At 35.9% G+C, this 20,780-nt stretch overlaps 1 protein-coding gene across 5 annotated transcripts in view; it reads left to right on the top strand.

The window, feature by feature from the left end:
- OPA1 (OPA1 mitochondrial dynamin like GTPase) overlaps nt 1–20,780 on the top strand; it is a 54,913-nt gene that overhangs the window by 25,960 nt on the left and 8,173 nt on the right. For all 5 annotated transcript variants that reach the window (XM_031054927.2, XM_005141142.3, XM_005141146.3 and 2 more), the window contains 9 exons: nt 244–320; nt 3,035–3,200; nt 3,730–3,882; nt 4,501–4,609; nt 5,157–5,236; nt 6,363–6,503; nt 7,398–7,514; nt 8,850–8,943; nt 10,073–10,183. In XM_031054927.2, coding sequence (XP_030910787.1) covers nt 244–320; nt 3,035–3,200; nt 3,730–3,882; nt 4,501–4,609; nt 5,157–5,236; nt 6,363–6,503; nt 7,398–7,514; nt 8,850–8,943; nt 10,073–10,183 — 1,048 coding nt within the window. The remainder of the gene's footprint in view (nt 1–243; nt 321–3,034; nt 3,201–3,729; nt 3,883–4,500; nt 4,610–5,156; nt 5,237–6,362; nt 6,504–7,397; nt 7,515–8,849; nt 8,944–10,072; nt 10,184–20,780) is intronic.

Genomic DNA, 20,780 nt, shown 5'->3' with positions numbered 1-20,780 from the left:
CAATTATGATCCCATTCTCTACTTCCTTTATAGAGACTCTGAATATTCAAATGCCATGCTTGGCCAGAGGCATGCAAGAGATGGGTAGGAAGATGTAAGTTATCCTGGTTTACCATACAAGAAACACATAAATTGTCCAGAACATGACTGGAAGGTGTAAGGTTTTGGTTTTTACTTTCTGTATGAAAACATGATTGAACTATACTTAAAATCTCTTTATTCCATATTTTGCCTTTTGCACAGAATGAACTGTTTGAAAAAGCGAAGAATGAGATTCTTGATGAAGTCATAAGCTTGACGCAGGTCACACCAAAGCACTGGTATGACAATTTTTTCTTTCCTGTGTCTCTCTCTGCCCCCTGCTTCCCCCCCCCTTTTTTTTTATTAACTAGCAAAAGTTCACCTTTAAAATATAAAGTTTACTAAACAAATATGAATAGGAACTGTTTTTCCTAGGTCAGTGTGATTTGTCTTTTATCCCTATGGAAGCAGTCTGTTTGTTGTTCTGAATCAGCAAACACTTGTGTAATCCCTTGACAAAAATCACATTATGTCAGTGTTTTGCTCTGGTTTTATACGATATAATGAAAAATAGATATTCCTCAAAAATGAAAAGGAACAGTGATAATAAAATCTCTTTAACTTGATATTTGGGGTTTATCACTGTGTATATCAAAATAATATATATGACCTTGGAAAAAAGAAGTTTTGTATCCCTGTGAATCAGAGATTTGGAAATTGAAAGGTTATGTAATTCCTGGTTGTAAAGAAAGCTGATCTGGATGCTTGAAAATTTCACCCTACATGTAGATCTTTTTGGTAGCCTCAACCAAGTAGCACCATGTTGTGCTGCCCCACATCTTTGTAAGGCAGACATAGCTGTGAGAGAGACCCAGCTTAGCTGAAGTATTTTAACAACATACCATTACTGCATAGTAAAGCCTCTGCATGCTGAGAGGAAAATATAAGGAATTACTTTGATGGCAGCCTGTACAACTAAGAACCTTCAGTCACCTGAATTGAACTGTTACTGGGTCATAGATTAAAAACCAAGGTAAAATGTCTGAGTCTTAATGACATTAGAATAATTATGGGCATGTGGGTGCATTCAGAGCAAGTTTTATAGACAGTGTATTAGGCTGAATTTGTTTTCTAGTCCAGGTTTGCCATTTTGGTGCTTGTTCCTGTTCACTGTATGATAGATGCTGAAGTACCTTGGTCCATGTCTAGTCTACTTAATTTTATTGTTGATGGGGTGGGTGGATTTCTTTCTGAAAGTTAAAATGTAGCGATGATTCTAGTTTTGCAGCAGTTAATGAACTATAAAGTAGAACTGGAAACCTAAGTTATGAAAAAATGCTTCCATTAGCCATCATATGCAGCCTAAAATCAGCAGTGCATTTGATGAATGCTAATGTTTCCATCCTGTTAAAATTTCCATTCCTTCCAATTAAGTTTGATTTCATTAAGCAAAGTAAAAGGGTATTTTTATTGACATGTCAGTAAAGAAGGAATGAGACTGCATTTGTTCTTAATAGCAGGACTACCCTTCTACTGTGAATTTGTAAGTGGTGAAATCCGTAACAGCCAGTTTCCAGCACACCCTGTAAGTGAAATTAATTTGCCATGTCCACAGTTCTAATGATGATCAGGAATGATCAATAATTGATCTTTGTTTGAGCACTGTCCGAGTCATCCTGTTCTGAGCAAAGCTTTTTAAGGATTTACTTTTTTTTTTACTGGTGGCAATATTAATTTTTATTTAGAGTGAATTCTTTCAACGTTTAAATGTTTGAGTTCCTTTTTGTTTTGTGTAAATACTTTTACTATCCTAAATATGCCAAAAATCTGTTCCGATAGTAGGAAAACTACTGGCTTTGATTCACATTTAAGCTGGTGTGTCAGAAGGACAGCTTCAAAGCTTTTGAATCTCAAAATGAGGATGCTTTAAGCACAAAAGGAATTTTCAATTATGCCATTGTTGAAGGGGGTGGAGAAGTGGTATTTACAAGAAGTTCTTCAATCATTGTCTGCAAATCTGGTTAGAGTAGGGGCATTGTCAGGGTTGAAATGTGTTCTGAACTTAGGAACATTTGGAAGAAAAGGACTTGAGTGAATCTGATAGTCTTGTACCACTAAAAAAAGGTAGTTTTTAGTCTTCAGGTCTTAGCTTTTGCTATGCTACCAAATCTGGCATTCGTATGACGTGATGGTAAGCTGATTTAGCTAGGATAAAATTAACCTGCAAGAAACCCAAAACCTGTACTGGAGACTGGGACAGGAGCAGAAGGAGCATGACTGGCTCTGTGAGTACCAGCTGCATATTATACTGGCTCAGATGGGTTTTCTCACTGCAGCTGCGAAGTTTCCTGAGAAAGTTTATTGTCATTTTAAAAGATTAAATTGTTTCCATTGTTACTTCTTGAAACACATCATATATAGTAAAGTGGTGCTTAGTTTTACAGTGTCATGTGACAACGTTTGTAAATTAATGTCAACATATATTTTAGCAAAAGGTTAGGCTTCTCAGCTTGCTTCACTGCTTATCAGATCTGTGAACAATCAATGAAAATCCCAGATGGGAAACTACAGCATGTTCTAACAAACAAATCAAGAGTAGTACAGAAACAAAACCCACGTGGAATTTGTTTCTCCATGTGTGAGACATCAGTCAAGTAATTTCAGTGCTTTACAGTCTGCCCCCTTGTCTTCCCCTTATCTGCCATGCATATGCACACGCAACTCTATATGGTTATACAGATATAATTAAGGACTGCAAGGAACTGTTGTGCAGGGCAGTGGCAACCATAAGAGTAGTAGAGGTCAACTTGTGAAGTTGTCTCTGCTGCTGAAAACATTATGCATTTGTGTCCTTAGTTCCAAGCAGATTTTGTTTGAAGTAGTGTCCTGATGTTAAGGAAATATTTCATTGTTCTATAGCCTTGTTTCTTCAGTGTTTCTAACAAATGGAGTGCATGCTTGTTAGACACTTATGTACTGGAAGTTATTACATGTGTTACAACTTGCATTTTAGGGAGGAGATTCTTCAGAAAACTTTATGGGAAAGGGTATCTACTCATGTGATTGAGAATATATACCTTCCAGCTGCACAGACTATGAACTCGGGGACATTTAATACCACTGTGGACATCAAACTGAAGCAGTGGACTGACAAGCAGCTACCTAATAAAGCAGTAGAGGTAAGAACTTATCTATTTAAATAAAGGCAAAAATAAAAAAATCTGTGCAAAACCTGATGAAATTAAAGCATACCTCCAGAGAAGGTGATGATTTGAAGGGCTCACTGCAGTTCTTCTAACTAGCTTACATGTAAAAGAAGGCTAACAAGATTTTGATGTTGAGAAGCATTTACATCAGGAACATTGTGTTTTGGTCTTGTGGTGAATTTTCCATACTAAAGACCAAAAGAAAAAACCCTCTTAAAAGGTTAAACAAACCCTTCAAGCTAGGTATATTTATTTAATAGATTTATGCAAGTTTAACAGAATTCAACATGCTGCAACATACCAAATTGAAATTTAGTCTTGACTTCATTAGTAATGGGTAGGTAAGGCAGCAAAAGAAAGGTCAATGACTTACTCTTTTGCTTGTACATTTTTTTTTGAAAATATGCAGATTTTCATACTTGCAAGAATTGTCATGAATGTTCTATGAATGCTTCATGGTATAATGGTCTGTATCAGTAGGCATTGTTTGCTAACTTTCTAGGTGGCATGGGAGACTTTGCAAGAAGAATTTTCCCGTTTCATGACTGAACCAAAAGGAAAAGAGCATGATGATATCTTTGATAAACTGAAACAAGCTGTCAAAGAAGAAAGTATTAAGCGACATAAATGGAATGAGAGAGCGGAGGATAGCCTGGTATAATGTAGTGGAATTTTTTTTTTTTTTGCATTGTTGGATAAGTGCTGTTGAAATTTTTTTACTTAAGTGGCATATTCAGTACTTTTGCATTCTTTTAATGTAATCATTAAATGATAAAGAGATGTGTTTATCTCTCATTTTCTATATGTTTCTAGATAATGTTCTCAATTCATTTTACTGCTACCTTATGTTAACTATTGCCCTAAATATCAGCTAATAAAATTATTTTGGTTGGTTCAGGAAAAAGTCCTCCATAATCTTTTGGCTGCCCAAGGACAATTTTGTGAGAATTGTTTAGCATCAGCTCATTTGCTAAGTATAGCCATATAAAATGACAGCATTTCATTACCATCTTTACAGATTCTGTAATCCAGAGGGATTTCATGCTGTTTGTTGCATTTTTTGCATCAGTTATGGTAGGATATAGAAGAAAGTCAAAGGCACAAGATAATAATTTTGGCACTGCTTTGAGAAGCCTCTTGAATAGATCCTGTGTGCCCAAGACATGCTGGTTTTTACAGGAATCATAAAACAAGGAGAATATCAATAATCTTTGTTTTACTGAATTCTGGATAAATTATTTATTTTACGCTAAAAAGATGTTCTGTGTTTCAGCGAGTGATCCAGCATAATGCCTTAGAAGATCGGTCAATATCTGATAAACAGCAGTGGGATGCAGCTATTCATTTTATGGAAGAGACACTCCAAAGTCGTCTCAAAGACAGTGAGTTGTGTGATGTATTCCACTCTTGTATACCAATTTTTGGATCTTGTTCACTTTACTACAGGGCAACTTTTGTTTTATCACAGCTGAGATAGTGGTGACAGTTCAAAATGGTACCAACAGTCACAGAAATGTTTAGCAAAATGTTGCCTCAAAAGGTAGGTCTTTTGCGATGAGGAACCTGAAAGACGAGTAATAGAGATCTGCAGAGTCAAAAAAGGTATTAACACACGTGTAGAAGAGTAAGATAAATTCAGGGAAAGTAGTTGGCCCATCTGTGGTTATCAAGCATAATTATTTTTGATGCCAGTTGTAACAAGGTAAGATTATTTATTTTTTTGTACCTATAGGTTGCAGTCATTTTTATATTTTAATAAAAGAAATCAACTTTTGCTTTAAGCAAAAAACCTCTGACTTGGTTCAGTATGGCATATCTTATGTTCTTAAACATAAAATGTCCGTTCTTGATCTACCTAATTTTAGAACTATAAATTTGGCTGGTTACAGGTATTTTGAGTGATACTTAATATCACGTTTTCTTTTTTAGCTGAATCTGTTATTGAAGATATGGTGGGTCCAGACTGGAAAAAAAGATGGTTATACTGGATAGGCCGCACCAAAGAACAGGTAAAAGGAAAAGATAATTCATTACCTTTTGAAAACTTTGATTATTAGTTAGCAAATTTTTAAAAATACCGATCCTCTTCACTCTATATTTAGATGATTAAAAAAAAGTTTAAAATAACTTTGAAATGTTTTGCAATTAGGTTTAGTATTCATCTATTTAAATAGAGCACCACAGAGAATTCCATGTACTTTGTTAATATTGCAGATACATACTGGTTTATGAACTGTTCTCCATTCTTCAGCTGGATTGCATCTTTACTGCTATATCATTGACATGAATATTAAAGTCTTTCATTAGAAAGAAACAGGGTGGAAACTGCCCTGTTCTTTTCTGTACTTTCCAAGGGTGCCTTTTAAGCAGAAGTTGCTGCAGTTTTCTGTCATGCTCCATTTGGATTTGATTAGTATGTAATGACATAGTCACAGAGTTGTATCTTCTGATTAAGTTTGTTCACCATGACCTCTCTTCTTGTTTGCTTATAGCTTTTGGAAATTTCTTTTAAATCTAAAATACCATGTTCTGCTCAGTGCCTGGAGATTATGGGCTTTTCATTTTGCTTTTTCTAGATATTTCTCAAACTCAATCATACTTTAAAGATGTAAGTAGAGTTTAAAATAATTGTTTCAGAGGAAAGAGTTTTACAGTCAACTGTATGGAGCCAGGTATGCGAGAAAGGTGGTGACTTCAAGCTATCTTATTTGAATATAACAAACAGCAAATTAAAGGGATGAATCCATGGAGAGTTCTTCTAGCTATTGGGGAAAAGTGACAATTCTCATGAGTATCACAGGTGATTATGTGAATATGAACTCTGCTAGAGGATGTTCATGAAACAGAAAGGAGGCTAACACCTCTGGCTTATTTTTTTCCACCTATCTCTTCCTCTTCTGCATTTCTGTGCACAGTGAGAAGAAAAAAAATGTGAAAAACTGACTGAATTATCCACTTAAAAGCACTGTATTTTAGATGTCTTTGTGCAAGTACCCTTTTGAGTCACTTTAATAGTTAAAAGTGTCAAAGTAACTTTCAATTCTGGCTTATCATGCAGGTAGACTGTTTATTGAGGAGGTGCTGATGATCTTTGAGTCTGTAAGAATTACTTCTAACTAAACATTTTTATTCTAGAATATTCGTAATGAAACAAAAAATGAACTTGAGAAATTAATCAAATGCAGTGAAGAACATGCAGCTTATCTGGCAAATGATGAAGTGACAACTGTCAGAAAGAATCTTGAAGCAAGAGGCGTAACAGTGGATCCATGTCTGGTAAAATGTGAATTCGTAACAAAACATATGAAAGCCCCCTGTGAACATTTGAATATTCTTTCTAGATAGTATGCAAAAGACTCCCATCTAAATACTGAATTTGTAATCCAGATGTTTCCAAATTAATTACTAAATGACTGCTTGCACACAATTCACACATTTCTGTTGGCTGCTAGACAAATGCAATGCAACGCATTTATATTCTACAGTAATTGGCTACCTTCTCTTAACATGAATACGTGTACTTATTCAAGGTAGAAGAGTTATTTAAATACTTGCTGCCTCTTTCCTATACAGCACTTACCATACCTTTTTGTAAAGGTCTGAGTAATGATCCATGTCTGCTACATGAGGAGACTGAGTGCAAATATTTTTTTTTGTAAGAGACGTACCTATATGCATATTTGGTTGTGAAGAACTGGAGCATAAATAACCCTAATCAAGAAAAATTGCAAATGCTTGTTTACATAAGACCATTAAATGTGTCTCTATGCTCAATTAGGTTTAATTGATAAACTAATGGGTAGTACTCAGAAATGTAGTCTCTGTCTTAAAGACTGTGTCATGCCAAGAGCAGAACAATTTGTCCTGTTTTGTAGTATATAATTTAAATGTATTTCAGCTGCAGACAGTATTTTTAAGCATTCAGTTATGTTACAAGCATGGAATAGGAGATTTTAAAATTGACAATCAACTGTAGTGTTTGCCAAATGTAGCTAAGACATTAATCATATCCCAGTTGCAGACAAATTGCTGAGAAATATTTAAATATATACTACATGACAGGAATAGTGGAAATTGGAATTACATTTTGAAATTAAATGTGACCATTAAACTATGCACGATAGTGTATGTATGTATTTATTTAGTAAAAATTAACCACTGTTTTCCTAGATTAAAGACACATGGCACCAAATTTATAGAAGATATTTTCTGAAGACTGCTTTGAACCACTGCAATCTATGTCGAAGAGGCTTTTATTATTACCAGAGGCATTTTGTGGACTCGGAGGTAAATTGAAATGCAGGTACACACTGGTTGTTTGGAGTAATATTTCCATCTCGGTTGAAAAAAAAAAATCTACAAATACTTTAAACTAGCCTGACCTTTCTTTTATATCCTTTACCTTAAGATAGCTGGTGTTCTTAGATATGTTTTACATGAGGCTTGTAATTGATAAAATGCCATCCTAGTGGTAATTATATAAAATGACCAGCCGTGGTCATGGTATCAGCCATGACCTAAACATTTGTTACTTACTGATGTGTATTGAAAATATACTATTAAAAGTATTGTACAGATATTTGTATCTTGTTGGTATCCCCTTCTCCTATTTTCCCATTGATAATTATTTACCTCACTGATACCAAAAATTCGGAAAACATTAAAAACATTAATTAATGGGGTTTTATGAGGTAAGTATGATAAATAAGTGTTTAGAACATGGAACCACATGCGATCAATGGGAAAAAAATAAGCCAAACCAAAACCAAATAAAAACCCACAAATAAAACAAAGAATACCCTAGCAAACAACTGTGGAGCTTACAGACAGGTCTTTTAAATGACTTTCCAGTTTTGTAAACCTAAATGCAACAAATGACAGTATGCACAGAGTTGCACAAGCAACACTATATTTTAAATCAAAAAAAATATTGGAAAGGTAGAGCTCCTCATATTCTGTGGAGCTTGCTTTTCTTTTTAATGAGAAAAAGTGATCCACTTGGAGCCAGAAATCTTTACTACTGTAGAAATATCTTTGCCTGTAAGAGCTGAAAGAATGAGATCAGAGAGCTACCTCTCTGTGACACTTAACCTCCTGTATTTGTTACTGTCTTTATAAGATGTCATAATGGGAAGTTAGTACCTGCCATCCTTGCAGATGTAGAAACTCTCTCCTGTTAACAAATACACTCTTGACACAGCACTGTATTCAGAAGTGTTGGTCAGACAGGGAGTCATGACAGTCAGACAGGGAGTTCAGCTGTTTGTCTTTTAATGTGTTTGCTATGAACAAGTATGATTCTTCAGTGAGCATCAGATATACTCACCAGCTTGCATTTGGTGTGTGTAAATTGTTTTTCTGTGATATTCCTTGATGTGGCTCTTTCTGAAAATAGTCTATGTAAAGGTGATGGGGTATACTAAGTAAGGGACATGGTTCTTGAGAAGTGGTTTTGGTGTGTTTCCTTGTTCTCTGCACCAGTTATTTTGTGGTATTTTTGTGCAAGATCAGGATGTGTATACATGGGCTTACAGTTGCCATTAAAAATGTCAAGAGATTCTTGTAAGTGTAGGATGTTCACCATATATCAGAGGTCTGACAGTACAATTTCCCTCGTTTCAGCTTGAATGTAACGATATTGTCCTCTTCTGGCGAATACAGCGAATGCTGGCAATTACAGCAAATACGCTGAGGCAGCAGCTTACTAACACTGAAGGTAAGGCTTATAGTGAGTTGAGGTGTTTGAAACAAAAAAAAAATAGTTAGAAGTTTTCTGGTGTTCGTCTAGCTATGTGTTCTTTCCATGCTTAGCATGGCTGCCTGAGTTTTGTGTCCTGACTAGGATGATTTAAAGATGTAGAGTAAATAAATTTTGACATTCTATTTGCATTGAAGGATTGAGTGTAAATAGAGTGCCAAATAATTAAGATACTTGCCAGTTTAAAATATTTTTAGCTTATGTGATGTCAGTTGTCAGTATCTTTTTCCAGGCAGAAAGAATTTCAACAAATAGTGACTATTTTCCTATTTTCCTTTTTTTTTTTCCCTCAGGTCAATCTGTCTGTAGATTTTAATTTAAAAATGTTTGATATAAGAAATAGTTTTAATGATTTGGGTTTTTTTTTAAGCCATGCAAAATCTGCCATTTAGTATCTGGAAAAGCTTATACAACAGCAGCTTCCTTATAAATCATCATTATGTAGCAATTGGCTAGTGCTATAGTACAACTACTAAAAACAACCTTTGATCTGTAAAATAGTTTTCAGCCTCTTGAAGACAGTACAAGTAAAAGGTTTGAGCTTTATCATGTGATGCACATTACCTTCCATGTTACCCTAAATATGGAAAGCTAGGTTCTGTGTCTTCGAACCACCTGCCTCATTGACAACTGCTGGGGTGAAATTAGGAAGTTTTGTTAGGAGGTATTCCCTCAAAGTATGAAAGGCAAGGATGTGAATGTTATGATGGACATAATGCTGCTTTAAAGAGCTTTTGGTTCCTCCTAGCCTTGTATATACAGCAGCACCCCTCTGTGTGTCACCAGTCCTTCAATACCACATTCTGCTAGTATTAGTAACTTACTTTTCCATGCTTCACCTTTTAATTGACTTGGCCTTGGCTCATCTGATGAGGGTGACATTGATAGTAAATACGTAACTTAATGATCCAAACAAGGGGTTTGTGTATTCAGAAATTTGCCTTTTCTCTAATCACATTAGTTTCTCTGGTAACATACACTACTTCTCCCACAGACCTTCCAAAAATTTTGGCCTTAGGTCATGACAGGTGCAAGTGTTACCACTCACTTTTTTTTTGGTTGGTTTGTTGTTTTGGTCTTTTTACAGTAAGGCGCTTAGAGAAGAATGTAAAAGAAGTGCTTGAAGATTTTGCTGAGGATAATGAAAAAAAGGTGAAGCTCCTAACTGGCAAGAGGGTCCAGCTTGCAGAGGATCTCAGTAAGTACCTACTCTATAGTGTTTTGGAACTAGTTTGAAATGAAGCAAATTCTGACCACTGTCCTTAGAACATTTATTGTGATACAGGTTGTTCATGTGCAAGCATTTTATTGATATCACAAATGGAATTTTTCTTAAATACAGTGATATCTTACTGATTCAGATGTAGAGATGGTAGTATAATGTAATAAAACAACATAATTTACACTGAATATACAATGTAAAGGAGCACTAGCAAATACATAATGTTCAAGTTAAGCTCTTACTATTTTGCACTGGAATCAACTTAGATTTTTTTGCATTGTCAATTTTGCTTCTCACCAGCATCAGAAATAACATCCCATCTCAAAGCAATAACATCTGGGGTCATTATTTTGTAGACTAAGATTAGAACTGTAAGAGCAGCCTGTCTGTATATTTATAACCGTAGGTGCCTGCATTTTAGCATATATGCTTCAGGTTTGTAGTATTCATTTCATAAATCACTGTGTAGAGAAAACACCATCACTGCACCATGTTTCTTTAGATTTGGGAGATCATACATGGCCACATGTATTATTCTAAGGACATAATTACTATTCAGCATAAAACTGTGTATAATGACATGTTCTGTTTTATTGTACCTATGGGAATATTTTAAACTGCCACTGCTTAGCTTTGTAGTCAGATCCGCAATGTTCTCTCTACTTTCTGCATGCTTTTATTGCTAAATGGTTATAACTTTTATGGCAGGGATTTATTTGCCTTTCCCTTAGTGAATAGAGTGCTTTTCTGTGGTGCATTTTCCTTACACTCCTGAGACAGTTTTTGGTAGCATAGAGCATTGAACTCTCAGGTGGCTGTACAAGTAACTTCCTTCTTCCAGCATTTAGTGGTGATCAGGACTGTGATTAAGGAAAAAACAAAAATCACAACTCCCACAGCATGCATTCATAAAGTATTTGTATTTTAATTAGGAGTGGAATGGAAGGGATCTCCTGAGTCATGAATTCCAGTCTCTCTCTGTTTCAGGCAGCTGTGTTTATATTATTCAGCTCATTCATGTATCCTGAGCTCCATTTTTAAATAGGTAACTTCTTGGGACTCACTGTTCATGCTGGAAACAGCTTTCAGGATATCATTTCTCTGATGGTTACAAACAGTCTTTTAATTTCCAGTCTAAATTTGTAAATATAAGGCTGGGATTCACTTCCTGATTAGAAACTACTTGCATATCTAAATTATTTAGTTATACGGGAAGCTTCCTCCTGTTGCTGATGATATGGCAACACATCTTGCTTCTGTTCCAGTGCTTCAGCATTAAAAGACTAATGTAAGTGTTTTGTTTGCTCATGGTACTGGTTAATATCAAGTGGTTTCTAACATGGGTGGCCCAGTCCCCTAATGAGAGCTCATATAAGACTTAAAACTTATTTGAACAAGTTTTGTTGTCTGTGTTCTATAACCTTGATTGATATTTTAACCCTATATATAAATTTTCTGTTACAGTTCCTTAGGCTCTGATTCTGGCAGCTTCCTGGTGTATACTTTCCAGGTTTCATTATAGGTATCTTAAAGAGTTTAAACAGATTTTTAGAATAGTTTCTAACAAATTACATATTTTATAATGTACTGAATGTTCTTTTTTCTCAAAAAAAGGCTTTAAATATGATGTAAATGTGCTCCTTATCATAAATATAATCATGATACTTCTACCAGTGAAAAATTACGAAGTTTATGGAAATAAAGAAGCCCTAGGACCAGAGACCACCTGGAAGACAGGATCATAGCATGCAAAAGTGGGCAGAGCAGAGGTTGAATAGCTGAGTTGGAAAAAGTTACTTTAAAAATGTCCTAAAATATAATCAACCCGTAAGCATTCCTGTGTTGAAAGAGGCTTGTGATTGGTGTATCCCAGTCCTACCTCTGGCAATGATCCGGGTGTGAGTACTTAGAGAACACTATAAGAACAGCTTAAACATACAATAGTACTTGCCTAGTGTGCTCTTTCAGCATCTGACAGTCTGTGGCTCCAAGATTTCCTAATCCTCTGGTAATATCTTTGTTTTGTAACAGCCTTTCATGGATGTGTTTTCCCCCTCCGGTGAATTTCTCTAATTGCTTTTTGAACTCATGTAAACTTTGGCATCTGCAACATCCTGTGGCAATTAGTTCCAGAGTTTAACTACACATTGTGTGAAAAAGTACTTCCTTTTGTTTGTTTTTGAGCCACCTGACAGTTTCATTTGCTTCTCCTCAGTTCTTGCACTGGGAAAAATACTCAGTAATCTTTCTCTGTTAATTTTTCTGTGCCACTCATGACTTCATAGATGTTTATGCTACCTGCACTCCCTCTTTCTTTTTCCTGACTTGAAAAGTTATCATCTTTGTAGTTGCTTCCTTGCATAGACTGTTTCATAGCTTCAGTCAGCCTTGCCACTCTTCTTTTTTAGTTCTGCTAAACTCTTTGAGATGAAAGAGCAGAACTTCATGCAGTATTCAAAATGTATCTGCATTATGAATTTATACAGTTGCATTGTGATGCTTCCTGGTTTTTAATCGAATGGTTGGTTTTTTTACAGTAATTCCTTGTAGTGCATTCCCTTCTACAATGGTTTAGTGCAATTTTTTACAGCTTCCCTCAGAACTTTGGTGCATTATTTATATTGAAGTTCCTCACAAAAGTTGTCTGCCAGTTGAAGAACATACCCAGGTCTTTCACCCTATCTTCGATAGCATCAGCAGCAACAGGAAGAATTACGTTTACTTTCCAGTTTGCACATGCATCTTGATTGTGTTAATTGCTGAAGAGCAAAATATTTTTATTTGAAACGTATTCCACACAACTTATGTTTTACTATATGCTTAGTTAAATCAATATTTTAAATATACTATGTGCTAGATTCTGTAAGAAGTAAAATGGGGTAGAGGGAACCAAAAGTACAATGGTAAATGGTTTTATTTTAAAAGAATTTCCACCCATAAATATTTCCACTTTCTTGTCAGTACTGCCCTGTTTGTACTGCAGGCTTTAAGGTGCTGATTGTGGCTGGAGGGAGAATATAGTATCTAATGGTGGCAAGTCAGTTCTTTCAGATGCCTATGGCTGTGTTATACACAAGTGTGTGTAGCTCTATGCAAAGCTTTCCTATTTTCATTTTTTAAACATTAATTACCCTTTGTTTCTACAATACCTTATGTCGTGGTTTGAGTGAGCCCAGGATACCATAGAAGATTGATTAGTCAGAATATATCCTTTAATTCTGTCAATCTTTTATAGTATTTAGTAGTTCATACTGGTTTATCCTGTATTCAGTATTTAACTTTTCTGAAGCAACTGGTAGAACATTCGTGTGGGCTGCCTCTGAAGTTAATGAAAGTTTTTAAATTGTAAATGTACGTCGGAATTTTTTTCTGCAGAATTTGTTAAAATATTAAAACTGCAGGCATTTGCTTACTTTCAGGATCTTTTTGATGGCATTGCTGAAGTGGGTTGGTTATTTGCAAAAGATAATTCTTTGAAGTCACACCTTACCTAGAACTAAATATTTTAGTTACATTTTTCAGTATTGGGTAAGAAATATATTTTTCTGGGGGGAAAAAAATGACAATGTAAGTGAAAAAATGTGGTTTTTGAGATAAATAATGCATGATTTCTGCTGGTTTATTTTAACACAAATGATAAGAGTATTTCTGCTGAAATTACTACTCTGTAGCTCTATGCAAAATTGATAGCATATGCAGATAACTTTCTGTGGACTGTTTTTTAACATGGCTTTTTTCTGTTGGATGTTGAGCTCCCAGTGAAAGGATTCCCGGAACTACTGAATTGTTTCCAGAATTGCACTCTGCTAGACTTTCTCGTTCTATATAAAAGGCAAACTTCCTTAATTAGTGTGAGCTTAATAGTTGCTGTACAACTTTCCAACACAAGATGGCAATGAAGGGCCTTTATAGGAGGAGGAGGGAGGATGAGTGTGCAGAGAGCTGGTGCCAAGCCTCCCATCTCTGGTTATTTTTTGTTGCGTTTTGAAGCATGACCACGGCTTAGGCAGTTGGCATTAGTTTCTTGGATGTTAGGGTTTTTTTATCTGAGAGGAAGATTCACTTGCCTAGCCTTGTCACTCTTGTTTTCCACTTTTTGGGGCTGTTTGTATGGCACACAGTTCATGAAGATAGCAAGGTATGGTCATTTTTTCTGTTACACATTTCTCGTTAGCAAATACAGGAAAAGTAGTAGATTGCTAAGCTTTGTTATCAAAAAACTGTTATGAACTAATGCTTTAATAATTTCTTCCAGTGTCTTATCCTAAACCTAGGCTACATATATTCATATTGCAGTAACATTTAAAACATGGTAGGTGGTGCACATGTACATTGAATACCTAAGAGGAATCGGCAGTAGACAGTTTTGCCGTTGACTTCACTAGAGATGAAATTTTACAGACCCCAAAGAAATACACATGCTGTATCTTCAGTTATTTCTTCTCATTTCTTCCTTTTAAACAGCTAAACTATGAATTTTGCAAAGTTATCTTTCATGTGCACATGATAAACACATAGAACACATATAAGGATAGTACATACAGAGCATCTTTTCCTAGGTCAGCATACTACTCCAATACCCTGTTTCCTCACAATTAAAAAAGGAACAGAAAACCCAAAACTCCACCAAATGGTAAGTATAATAATGTGCATTTACATAGGGAGAGTCGCTGGCAGGAGGAGGGAAAGGACTTGCAGGGTGCTTGTGGAAACTTGATCCTGAAATTACTAGGTATGAATGTGAAGGGGTCAGCCTCCAAATTCATCTGTCAGGAATACTGACATTTGTACAGGTGTCATGGGCTAGCTGAGACTTCGTTCTGCACAAAAGCTGTTTGAAACTTTTGAGAAGTGAGCACTCACATGAAGAAAAGATAGCTTAGGGGCATTTTTTTAATTGTATCATACATTTGTAAGGTATGAAATGTAACAGTTTGCAGAACTTTTTTCTTTTTTGTAAAGACTAAAACATATAAAAATTTAACTAGTGTTACAGTAAAATACTCTGAAGTTGTATATCTAAAGTCATTGCTTTCATGTCACTGCATTAACTTTTTAACAGTTCTCTTGTATTGAATCCATTAGTGTTGAATGTAAACCTTTTGCAAACTTTGAGCATGAATGATTTAATACCATATATGCATATAATAAACTTGCCATTTTAATGGAGTTAGAAAGCTAATGTTAGATGAACTTGGTACTTCTATGTGCAAGTTGCTGACTCAGGATCTGGAAATCTTGTGATGTATTTGACTAAGCCAAGCGTGTCTGTTGTATGTAACAGACAGATATAAATCCAAGCAAATCTTTTTTGTTACACATTTGGGCAAAGTTGGCGATGAAGTTTGTGAGCAGTGCTTTGCAGATAATGATTTGCTTTGTGGTTACATTAATTTTTTCTTTCATTGCTCTTAGCTGCACAATATAAGTGTTGTGTGAAATTAACCCTATATGTAGTAAACATTGCTGTAGCCTGATTAAATTTCAGTCCCTTGAGATGGCTGTCAGCAATATTTTGATTTGGCCTGTGTCCTACATGACGTTATTGATTACATGTACTCCTTAAGATTATGCTCTGAATTGGCTTTGTAAAGCTTTTGGTTCCATTTTCTATTATGAGCTTCAACTTTTTTGAAAGGTCACAGCATTTCATAAGGGGCAAAGCTCAGCTGTAAGGGGAAAGATTCTTTCTTAAATAAGCATATCTTGGGTAATTTTCCCCTAGAAACCAGAGGCAGACATAGCAGCTCAAAAGGCAGGGTTAGTAGTCCTTAAATTGAGCATGGGTTTCAGTGTTTACAAGATGTAGAAAAAAAAAAAAGGTATAATTTTGAAGATATTGTAATGTAGAACCTAGATTTTTCTCCCACTGCTCAAAAATAGACACAGGAAAGAGGAAAGCATCCTAGAAATCCAAATGGAGGAGTCATTTTATTAGAATCTGCAAAACTACAGTTATTTTGTGCTTTCATTTCTTTTACAGTGCCAAAATATTGGGAGTTTCAGAATCTACATAAGTAAAAACATGGTCACTTCCTATTTGTGAAACAACTTGCAGAATTGGCAGCAGTCTTGCTTTGCTCCTTTCAGCTGATCGTAGCAGTGAGGAACACTCAGTTATAGTCAGATCCTGAGCTGCAGAACATTACACTAGGAGATGTTGTGGCCTTCTAACCAGGCATACGCATAGTGGCCATTTTCCTCTGGGAATCACCAAACAGATATCTAACTTCTGATAAGCATGTGCAGGGCAGCAGCTATCTTCACAGTCCTCTGCCCTCAGCTTCCCCCAGGATGTTAATATGTCCTGCATCTTATCAGAGTCTGGTTTCAGTTACAGCACATTAATTCTTCATACAGAAAAAAATTACTTCACTATGAGGGTGCTGAGGCGCTGGCACAGATTGCTCAGAGAAGCTGTGGCTGCCCCATCCCTGGCAGCATTCAAGGCCAGGTTGGACGGGGCTTTGAACGACCTGGTCTAGTGGCAGGTGTCCCTGCCCATAGCACAAGGTTAGACCTAGATGAGCTTTAATGTCTCTTCCAACCAAACCATTCTTTGATTCTATGATTTTTGACAAAATCGCAGCCAAAGTGTGGGCTGTCTGTGCCTAAGAGTTCAAACTTATGCTGGTGTCAACAATGTGCTGGTGGCAGTATGACTCCTGTGCTCCCTTTGAGCTCTGTAGATGTCTTGGTGCTCTGTGGTGCCGGAAGTCAAGGGGCAATGTGCTTGGAATCGTCTGTGCAGTTGTGTCTTCGGTTTTCCCTGCCTTTCAACATAAGCAAGTCAACAGTGCATCCCATTATTTTTAGTTACTTGCTAACTTTTTGGTACTCTGTTAGAATGCAAATTAATTGGTTTTTTTTGTGATTATTGTATTTTTAATTCCATGTAAATAATTTACAAAATTAACCCAAGCAAGTGTGCTTTGACATGAAGGACACTGGTTAAATGTTTAAAGTTCATTGGGGTTTTTTGTTTGGTTTGTTTTTTTTCTTTTTATCCTTTGAATTTTGGGGCAGCTGCAAAAACTAATGAATTAAAACCAGAAGAATGTGTAGGATGGTCTGTGTCAGAGTGCAGATAGGGTAGTTCCTGCTTTGTGTCATGGCAGAAAGTGTTTTAAAAAGCTGCATCTTCTCAGAGAGGGAAGTAATCCTCAAGGGAGAACATAGATCACTTTTAAACCTCCTGTGATGGAGTGATGGTTTACTTAACTTAAGAATCCCAGATGACCAAAGTCTGTCTGCTGTGACTTCCTAAAGTTACTGATGAAGAGTTAGGCAGTGATATCCAGGTTCTAAAACGGATCCTTCCAAAGTTCAGCACATTTGTCACTGACTAAGTGAAGCCTATCACTTAAAGCTGACATTGAAAAATAATGATAAACTGTTACGTAATGACATATTTAATGACTGCTAATCTTACCCAGGTCTCTTGTACTTAAGGATTCAAAAATTTCTTTTATGATGCAAGGATCAAAACACCTAGGTGGATGCTCTTTTCCTTTTTAGTACTGGTTGCTTATGAGAGTACCTGTTAATCAAAATTTAAATATGTACTTATCATGGATAGTTTACTGTTTGTATAAATGCAAACTGTTAAACTGACCAGTGTATGTATTTGTTTTTAACTAATATGGAACTGTGGTGTGTAACTTTCCCATTTCCAAAAGCTGGAGAAGTCAATGTCATGTATGTTGCACATTGTTAATGTTGTAGTGAAGCCCACTTTGGTTCTAATTTGGAAGTCAATATAAAAACAAAAGGGAAGGGAATAGTTTATTATCAGTCCTAGCTAAAAATAAGGAAAGAAAACACAGAGCAACCTGTTTTTCTTCAGGGTATGATGGCTTAAGTTTCTGACTACTGAAAAACTAAGTTTATTATTATGATCCAAAAATTACTTAGCATCATTTTGTTTTCCAACATTGTATTTTAGAGAGACTTTCATGTAAATAGTCCCAATATTTTATTATCTGGCTAACTAAAAAGTATTATTTATTTTGTGTTGAGAACCAACAAATATCAGTTACTTCTTACCTTAAAGTCTGTTTACAGTTTTATAGCCTTAAGGTTACAGTAGCCTTTACAGAAGTAATTTGCCTTTATAGCTGTATATGTTCCTTCTGCATAAGAAAAAATTAGGGGGTTTTGTTTGCTTTTTTTTTATTTACTGGATGAATCATTGGGTAATATTTCTAGTGTGGTTTTATACTTTTAACTACTTCCACCCAAAAAACTAGCATCATCATGTTCTGATTCATTCTATCTTAACAGTTTTGATTTTGAAATTCAGTCTTTCTGTGTCCATAAGTCTTATTGAATTCAGGATGTGAGTGTGTTTTATGAGGTTGGTTGCCTTGTCATTCTGCTACTAAGCTGCTTCTAGCTGTCCAGTCAACAGGACAACTAAATTCTGTTGAAAGATTGTTATTAGAACAGTTTCAATTAAAAATCTAAGGCAGAGACAGAAGACTGAAAGGTGCCCCAAGTCCTGCCTTGCTATTGCAGACATTGAGACTCTCATAAACTCTCATAATGACTCTCATCTTTGTATAGATTAGTAATCATTTGTACGTTAATTTGACAATATAGAAATGTGTACTAGCTTGTGATCTCACCCCACAGTTCAATAATAGTTTCTTTTCTGTAGACAAGCAAGACTGATGTGTAGTAGCCCTAGAAACATATCTTGTATAAAGTTAGTAGTCTGCATAACTGTCATTTTGCTTCAGCCCCCGTACCTCAGTTCTCATATGCTCTGTCAGAGACAGAAAGACTTCATGCTTGGCAGCCTGAGGAGCCATGGGGACTGCTCCAAGAAACACAGCTTCTGTTCTGTTATGTTGAGGAGGGTTGAAGTGTGTTGTGGAAGCTGTTTCATTAAGATGCAGAGGTCTTGGTTGCGAATCTGGGCAGCTATAGATTAAGATACTGATTGATTATTAATTTACAGGTTCATCAGCCCAGTGCCCAATTCCCCTTTCTGGTGCTAAAAAGCATTATTATAATTCTGAATAACATTCCAGTGCTCAATACCTTGTGAAAGTAGCTGAAGTGCTTTCAGACAAGCTCTCTTCTGCTGCTCAGTTATCTTTAGTCTGAAATAAAGGTGGTACTGTTTTGCACAGGCAGCTGATAGCTTTCTTCAAATATGATATGCAGGGATTAAGTAATATGATATTGATACTTGCAATGAAAGTGATGTCAACTGTAATATTTCCCCCCCATACCCCTTGTCTAAAATGACTTCTTAAGACTAAGATCTTACTATTTTTCTATGAAAGGTTAAATATAGAATCTGGAGGTGATATTTTCCTATTTTAGTGGTGGATTTACCTACAACAGGAAAAAGGAGAAATGTACGCTATGTGTCTGTCTTTGTACAAAATAGGCTTTTTGTTTTTTGTCTCTTGTTAATGCCATACAAAAGGAGATTTTCAACCAGATCACCAGCTCTAGCAGGCAGTTGTTGATGTATTCACGTCCATGAAATCAGTATGTTGACTGACTCTTGGAAATGTTAATAGTGATATTAAAATACTATGTTTAGCACTAGGTCTTGTTCTAGGGTTTAAAAAATATTTTTGAAAAGCCACTGAAATCTTATCTCCATCTGTTTAATAATGAAAGCATCTCACCTGATGCATTTGGATAGTTAAAGCATGTCCCTGTCCTCAGCGTCTTTTTGGAACTGACAGCCTGGAGTCCAGGTATTCTAGATGTTGCTCAGTTTAAAATACCTTTTATCTCAGGATGGCAAAGGGGTTTAAAGCAAGCAGAAAAGTCAGTAATTTAATGGTGGATGTCTAGCTTTGTCTGTCAGACAGGGGAAGCCTGATTTATAAATCTCTTTACAGTATTTTTGTATCATCATTATCAGATTCCAGTGAGCATACTTTTGAAGTCAGGATTTATAGAAGCAACTCCATTAAATGGCTGCAAATTCAAATCTAATTGCAGATTGCTGTACATAGAAGAAACATTTTGTAACAATACAGGAAAGCTATTACTATGTAGCATCAGTTAGCATCTTTGTTTAGTCTTAACTAGTAGTAACTACAGAGTATGCTAGCTGTTTTCTGCAAGCTTGCATTTTAAAGGCTGTATATTTTTAATGATTCATGGATTGACTACATGGACTATTATAAATTCCATTTAAACTTTTCAGGCTTCTACTGTGCTTTTATTACACTAATGAGCTAATTAAGAACCGTTCACATGATTCATCCTCCTGCTCAGCCTTTTTAAAAATCTTTTAGCTGCTGAAACTCTCTTGACAAACCAATATTTATAGCCGTTTGACAGCAGGATGACGAACAGCATTTGTCTTTGTAAAAGCTTAAAGAAAAGGCCTTTCCAGCACCCAGCCATGCAGTTACAATCTTGACCTTTTTCTTATGCTGGGAACATACATACAGCAGACAAGCAGCACCTCCCATGTGTTTTCTTGACCCTTTGGCTGTCCATTCACTTCCCATCTGTTTTGCAGCCTTAAAGGAACAGAGGGGCCCTCTACTTATAAATCTGTCTTTGCAGCTGATAAATGATGTTCTGTCTCTTTAAG

This window comes from Melopsittacus undulatus, chromosome 6, assembly GCF_012275295.1.
Source record: "Melopsittacus undulatus isolate bMelUnd1 chromosome 6, bMelUnd1.mat.Z, whole genome shotgun sequence".
Classification (NCBI taxonomy): Eukaryota; Metazoa; Chordata; class Aves; order Psittaciformes; family Psittaculidae; genus Melopsittacus; species Melopsittacus undulatus.
This window is presented reverse-complemented; position numbering and strand designations above follow the sequence as displayed.